This window comes from Schistocerca piceifrons, chromosome 1, assembly GCF_021461385.2.
Source record: "Schistocerca piceifrons isolate TAMUIC-IGC-003096 chromosome 1, iqSchPice1.1, whole genome shotgun sequence".
NCBI lineage: Eukaryota > Metazoa > Arthropoda > Insecta > Orthoptera > Acrididae > Schistocerca > Schistocerca piceifrons.
The window spans coordinates 898,233,284-898,240,197 of NC_060138.1; the positions used below are offsets into that span (position 1 = coordinate 898,233,284).

The 6,914-nt window shown below is 39.4% G+C and overlaps 1 protein-coding gene across 1 annotated transcript; it reads right to left on the minus strand.

Moving 5' to 3' along the window:
• Nucleotides 1–3,301: 3,301 nt before the first annotated feature.
• On the minus strand, nt 3,302–6,406 carry LOC124776448 (vicilin-like seed storage protein At2g18540). The gene is made up of 3 exons (XM_047251454.1): nt 6,366–6,406; nt 4,121–4,873; nt 3,302–3,311 (listed from the first exon to the last, which is right to left on the minus strand). The coding sequence occupies exons 1-3, from the start codon at nt 6,404–6,406 to the stop codon at nt 3,302–3,304; spliced, it is 804 nt and encodes a 267-aa protein (XP_047107410.1).
• Between the last annotated feature and the right edge of the window lie 508 nt (nt 6,407–6,914).

The window sequence follows — 6,914 nt, forward strand, 5'->3', positions numbered from 1 at the left end:
TCTGGGGTTGTCAGTAATGCTAGAAAAAGCAGTTCGAAAAATAAAAACGTACCATCTCACCGTCAGAGAGACGGAAGCATGTCAGTGTGGACTCCTCTGAATTGTGTGTGAAACTACAAGAATTCCTTACGCACGCCCTGAATGCATTGTACTAATTTAATTTTAATTACAAGTCAATCACTAAATGTCAGCACGCAACATGACAAAACAAGTGGTTATCACATTGGTGAAAACATTTTCACGAAATTTGCTAATATTCTATGCAGAACATTAATTTTATGCCTCCTCCAAACATTAAATAAAACATTTATTGTTCGGGAGAAATGTAGTGTCCTACACGCGACTATGTAGACTATGTTGGTCAGTTACGGAAAGTGAAAGCACTTCGATTTTTTTGATGGCGTTACGCTATTTCATAAGCCAGCGTCATTTAAGAGGCACAAACGTCGACATTTAGCTATGTTTGACATCTTCGCGTTTCAAATAGAGCTCGAGCAACATTAAATAATAATTAACGAACCACCTCCATTACAAATGCTACATTATTTCAGAAGAATTGCAACAGAGTGAATGAAGACAGGAACGCAACACTTGTATCCGGAAGGCGTAATGACATTTATTCGGTAGTTCTTTCAGTTTTTCAAAAACGTATCTTCAGTAAAACGAAAACAAACATGCACTATTCAAAAGTACTAACGGAATAAAGTACATGCATAGGAGTTGAACCTTTGCGTCTGACTGATTAGTGTAAATGGTTTCCCGGTAGAAACCTCACGAATGTGGCGCTGGTGTAGCAAGCAGTTGTGCCATGGCGTCACCGTTTCGGGCCTATACACACGCACCAATTTATCGGCCGACCGACCGACCAATTTCGTCCCAGCCTACACACATCCCAACCAACTGAACGCTGAGAATACGACGCCGTTCTGTTGTTGTGATATGTTTACTTAAGTTCAATGAGTTTATGTTCTACGAGATCCCGCTTGGTTTTACACAGAAACGGGGGTTTGCCTTGGCTGTTTTAGAGGCAAACAAGGCCTAAAAAAAAAAAAAAAAAAAAAAAAAAAAAAAAAAAAAAAAAAAAAAAAAGCCGAGAGATAGCTGTGCTCAAAGTGGCTAATGCAAGGATAGAAATTCACCCCCATTCTGTTACTTAGACAGCTGGGAGCTAATGATTTTCGTAATAGTCTAAGTAAAAATGAGAAGTGCTTTTCAGAGCTGTTGGAAAATCACTAAACCATTCTTAACGAAAAAGAATAGGGTGCAGGCGTGAAAGAAGCTGCAAGCTTGCAAGGAGAGGCTGTCAGTTCTAGCCATTGGCGAAAGTTACGAGAACCGCAAATCCAGGGCAACTGTGTCCCCACAATTATGGTCTAAAATGATACCTGAAACCTGCAATGTGGTTTACAGTTTCTTGAGGAAAGTAAAGCAAAATAAATAAAATACAAAATATGCATACAAACCTTATTGTTTTGTTTATGTTTGTAGAAGAAACGACGTCCCTTGTAAGATAACAAATTTCGGATTAGAAGAAGAAAGACAACAGCAGTATCGGCGCAGATCATCTAATAAATACAATAACAGACATACAAGAAATGAAGCATTTAACAACTGTTAGAAATGTAAAAATAGTCCTACACTTTGCTCTTCGTAGTACAAGGCGTGGATGTAGCCTGGACTTTTGTAACATTTCTATCAATGAAGCTAGTATGTTTCATGAATACGAGTCCATCAACTGTCTGTATTTCGCTCTTATTTCCGATACGTATCGGAAATGAAATCTAAGGTCTAATCTATCGGTGATTCGGTTTTTAGATTTCATTTCCGTTAAAGATCGGAAATAAAACCTATACACAAGGCTGAGGACTTTTCTCCTCTCTATGTGCCACACGAAGCCATTACGTACTCAAAATGAAAGAAGTGCTTCATTTGTTGCATATATATTGCTATACTCCTCGCATGACGTGTTCTACAAACATCAGCAGTCTTTAAATTTTTCCAGAAACTCTTTCTTTAAAATGTTATCCGTCTTGCACCCTGTCGTGTGTATTAGAACAGCATTTAGTCCCGCGCGCAGTGGCGAAAGACAAACTTTTGTCGGCCGATTGGCACTACATCGCTACACACAGCACAATTTGTTGGGAGGATTATACTACTGAAGTATTGTATTTAGATGAATCCACCTATAAGCATCTAGATGCTGAATAAATATTGCTACTTGTTTTGAAAATATATGTGCGCATAAAAGAGCTAACGGTAATGTTAACAATAGGTACGCACGCCAGACAGTCACGCCCTCTGCCGTTGAACGCACAATGACGCGCGCCTCAAATGCTATAAATTCCTGGCTGAGCCAAATCTGAACGTAGTCTGGTAGTGATCACCGGTTCCTTAACAGTCCGGTAGGTGAAAGTTCGCAACTCTCATAGTGGAGTTCAATAGTGTTGATTATAAATAACTGACTTTTATAATATTTGAGTGGTAATTGTGTGTTTAATAGTTTTAGCAAGCTAACATGTGCGAATCAACCGTTCTCAAGTCTGAAGAAGGCAAGCCAGTCCAGCCTGAGAACTCTGTTCCGGCAGTACCTGCCACTGCACCGGCCCAGCCTTGTGCAGTTGGGGAGGCGCCAGAGCAGACATACAAAATGGCTGAGCTGCTGAAACATTGGCCAGCGGTGGTAATCGCCGTCCAGAAAAGCAAAGATGCGTATTGCTCTGTAAAGCAAAAGGCCAGCATCATCACCTGGTCACTTAACTTGACCGAAAAAGTTGTTGGTTCGGTTCTCAAACTTGAAGAAAGCAAAGTGAGCAGCTGGCGGCCAATTATTCAGCACGCAGACGAAGCGGTTAGCAAAGGCATGGTAGCAATAGAGAAGAAATTTCCCGCAGTGAGGGAGTCACCGGGAAAGGTAACTGTTAATAAATGTGAACTCTGAAATGGTTACGTGAATACCGCATAACAAACGTTTCTTTTTCAGCTGTATGATGCTATCACGCAACACATAACAAAGATCGTGCGACCCGCACTAGATAAAACCGAAGTTATAAGCGAAATCGGCAGGAAGAAACTTGACAGGGTTGCTAAAACGATAATTAAGAAATACAACAGTGTGATCAGGATCGTGGACAGCTGGCTGGACAAACTGGAGAACCAACTGAACGGCGCAGAAGCTGAAGCAGCATCTGGTGAGTTAAGCATGCTGAGTTGTTAGCGGTAACAGGTAATATTCAATGAAACAAGACAGACTTAAGACTTCCTAGTTATCTATGAATTTTCCACAAATTCATGGAAAACGTCTTTATTTTTTTCTGGAAGAAAGTTGCATACAACATTCTGTGCATTACGTGAATTTTTTTTATAAAGGAATCGTTAGTATAAAAAAAATACTTTTTACTGCAGCTAGCATCTTATGCCATCTCTGCGTATTGGTTGTCATTAAGTGACGTCTCGCAAGATGTGGGTATAGTTTGCACGTGTCTGGTTATAGTTGACCATTAATACGTTCTTCTCTGGACATAAATTAAGTCGAAAGTTGAACGAAGGGTAACAGTCTAGAGAACAGGGAAAAGTTCCAGGGGGAGAGGGGAGGGGAGGGGAGGGAGGAGAAACCTCTTAGACAATTGCGGCGGGTTGTTAAGTACAGCAGCGGTTTTCTTGCTGCCTGCGACAAGTCATGCAAGGGTAGGCTTTACTAGTAGCAGATATCATGCAGGCGATTATCATTGATGTGGAGCCGTGTTACTCGACGGCTGTAGCTAGGTAACGATGCTGACCGAGAAGCCAGCATCAACATTCCTATAATAGCTGGGTTAATCATCGTGTAGTGTCCGATAGGTGATACATAGCATTAACACTGTAGGGTAGTGTTAGCGGCTTGTGTGAAATTGTACGAGCTGGTCGGCTTTAATAGCAGCTGGCATATCCAAAGTAAATGTTACTGATTTGCAGGGACTTGGCGATGTTGTTGCTGTATATGTTAGCTCGGCATAGGTGGTTATGCCCTACATAGTAGCGTCTTCAGCCGCTTATGCTTAAACTTACGGTTGTGATCATAGTTTCCGAGAGTAAGAATGAAATAATTAGTCGAATGTCTAGAGTTCTTGTATAGTCATCTGGCGAGTTTTTTTTTTTCTTTTCCTCTCTTTTTTTTTCTTTTCCTCTCTTTTTTTTCTTTTCCTCTCTTTTTTTTCTTTTCCTCTCTTTTTTTTCTTTTCCTCTCTTTTTTTTCTTTTCCTCTCTTTTTTTTCTTTTCCTCTCTTTTTTTTCTTTTCCTCTCTTTTTTTTCTTTTCCTCTCTTTTTTTCTTTTCCTCTCTTTTTTTCTTTTCCTCTCTTTTTTTCTTTTCCTCTCTTTTTTTCTTTTCCTCTCTTTTTTTCTTTTCCTCTCTTTTTTTCTTTTCCTCTCTTTTTTTCTTTTCCTCTCTTTTTTTCTTTTCCTCTCTTTTTTTCTTTTCCTCTCTTTTTTTCTTTTCCTCTCTTTTTTTCTTTTCCTCTCTTTTTTTCTTTTCCTCTCTTTTTTTCTTTTCCTCTCTTTTTTTCTTTTCCTCTCTTTTTTTCTTTTCCTCTCTTTTTTTCTTTTCCTCTCTTTTTTTCTTTTCCTCTCTTTTTTTCTTTTCCTCTCTTTTTTTCTTTTCCTCTCTTTTTTTCTTTTCCTCTCTTTTTTTCTTTTCCTCTCTTTTTTTCTTTTCCTCTCTTTTTTTCTTTTCCTCTCTTTTTTTCTTTTCCTCTCTTTTTTTCTTTTCCTCTCTTTTTTTCTTTTCCTCTCTTTTTTTCTTTTCCTCTCTTTTTTTCTTTTCCTCTCTTTTTTTCTTTTCCTCTCTTTTTTTCTTTTCCTCTCTTTTTTTCTTTTCCTCTCTTTTTTTCTTTTCCTCTCTTTTTTTTTTTCTTTTCCTCTCTTTTTTTTTTTCTTTTCCTCTCTTTTTTTTTTTCTTTTCCTCTCTTTTTTTTTTTCTTTTCCTCTCTTTTTTTTTTTCTTTTCCTCTCTTTTTTTTTTCTTTTCCTCTCTTTTTTTTTTCTTTTCCTCTCTTTTTTTTTTCTTTTCCTCTCTTTTTTTTTTCTTTTCCTCTCTTTTTTTTTTCTTTTCCTCTCTTTTTTTTTTCTTTTCCTCTCTTTTTTTTTTCTTTTCCTCTCTTTTTTTTTTCTTTTCCTCTCTTTTTTTTTTCTTTTCCTCTCTTTTTTTTTTCTTTTCCTCTCTTTTTTTTTTCTTTTCCTCTTTTTTTTTTCTTTTCCTCTTTTTTTTTTCTTTTCCTCTCTTTTTTTTTTCTTTTCCTCTCTTTTTTTTTTCTTTTCCTCTCCCTCTCTTTTTTTTTTTCTTTTCTCTCCCTCTCTTTTTTTTTTTCTTTTCTCTCCCTCTCTTTTTTTTTTTCTTTTCTCTCCCTCTCTTTTTTTTTTTCTTTTCTCTCCCTCTCTTTTTTTTTTTCTTTTCTCTCTTTTCCCCTCTTGCTCCCGTGCCTTTGTTAAATTCTTGAGAATGTCAAAACTGTATTCATTACCAAGATCAACAGTACGGGTGGAGCGTTGCTAATGATGCGTAGCACTTTGTGTGATCTGCAAGTAGTGCAGGATTGTAGGAGCTGCATACATCAGAAGTATAGTCGGTGTAAAATATATAATATGGACCTCGACGCCTTCCTATTCAGGATACTGTCCTTGTTCTACATTAGGTAGACATGAAAAAAAGGCAACATGCACTTAATCACTTGCTAGCTATTAACTTTCGAAGTGATGAGTCACATTAAAGTAATCTGACCCTTAGTTCTAGATACTGGGTGATCAAAAAAAAGTCAGTATAAATTTGAAAACTAAATAAATCACGGAATAATGTAGAGAGGTACAAATTGACACACATGCTTGGAATGATTTTTTTTTAATTAGAACCAAAAACAAAATTTCAAAAATGTCAGACAGATGGCGCTTCATCTGATCAGAATAGCAATAATTAGCATAACAAAGCAAAATGATGTTATTGACAGGAAATGCTTAATGTCTCATTCCTCAACAATAGCTGTAGTCGAGGAATAATGTTGTGAACAGGACTGTAAAGCATGTCCGGAGTTATGGTAAGGCATTGGCGTCGGATGTTGTCTTTCAGCATCCCTAGAAATGTCGGTCGATCACGATACACTTGCGTCTTCGGGTAACTCCAAAGCCAATAACCGCACGGACTGAGGTCTGCGGATCTGGGAGGCCAAGCACGACAAAAGTGGCGGCTGAGCACACGATCATCACCAAACGACGCCGCAAGAGATCTTTTACGCGTCTAGCAATATGGGGTGGAGCGCCATCCTGCATAAACATCGTACATTCCAGCAGGTGTTTATCAGCCAGGCTGGGGATGATGAGATTCTGTAACATATCGGCGTACCTCTCACCCGTCACAGTCGCAGTTTTGCTGTCCAGCGCCATCCGTCGTACATTTTGTGACTTTTTGTTTTTCTAATAAACCCTATGTCATTCCAAGCATGTATGTCAATTTTTACCTATCTACATTATTCCGTGGTTTATTTTTTTTTATTTTTTGTTTTCCCAGTACGCAAAGCAAAAGGGGCTAAGACGTTCAAAACAATGTTTACTCCAAAGTTGTTCAGAAGGCAGCCGTCCTGCCAATGAAACATTGCGAGGACGCTGCTTGCCGGCCTTAGCGTGACTCGGTATGTCTCCTTGTTCAGATGCGGAGACAGCTGCGGCGCCGACCCAGATCACCACCACCATTGCCAGCCCGACGTCAGCGCCCCCTGCGGGCCGCGTACGGCAGGCTCTGCGGCTGGGTGCTCGCGCCACCACGGCGCTGGCCGCCTTTCAGCTGGGAGCAGCCTTCTGGCTGTTGTCGCGGGCGCCGCTCGTGGACCGCTTCTTCAGAGAGGCGCCGACGCCAGACTCTTCGTCCTCCAGCGGCGCCTCATTCGCCAGACTC

Coding starts and splice junctions, on each gene's coding strand:
- LOC124776448 (XM_047251454.1), bottom strand. CDS start 6,406: ATGGCGCTGGACAGCAAAACTGCGACTGTGACGGGTGAGAG. Junction 4,874..6,365: donor GCGACTGTGACGGGTGAGAG/GTACGCCGATAT, acceptor AAAAAAAAAAAG/AGAGGAAAAGAAAAAAAGAG.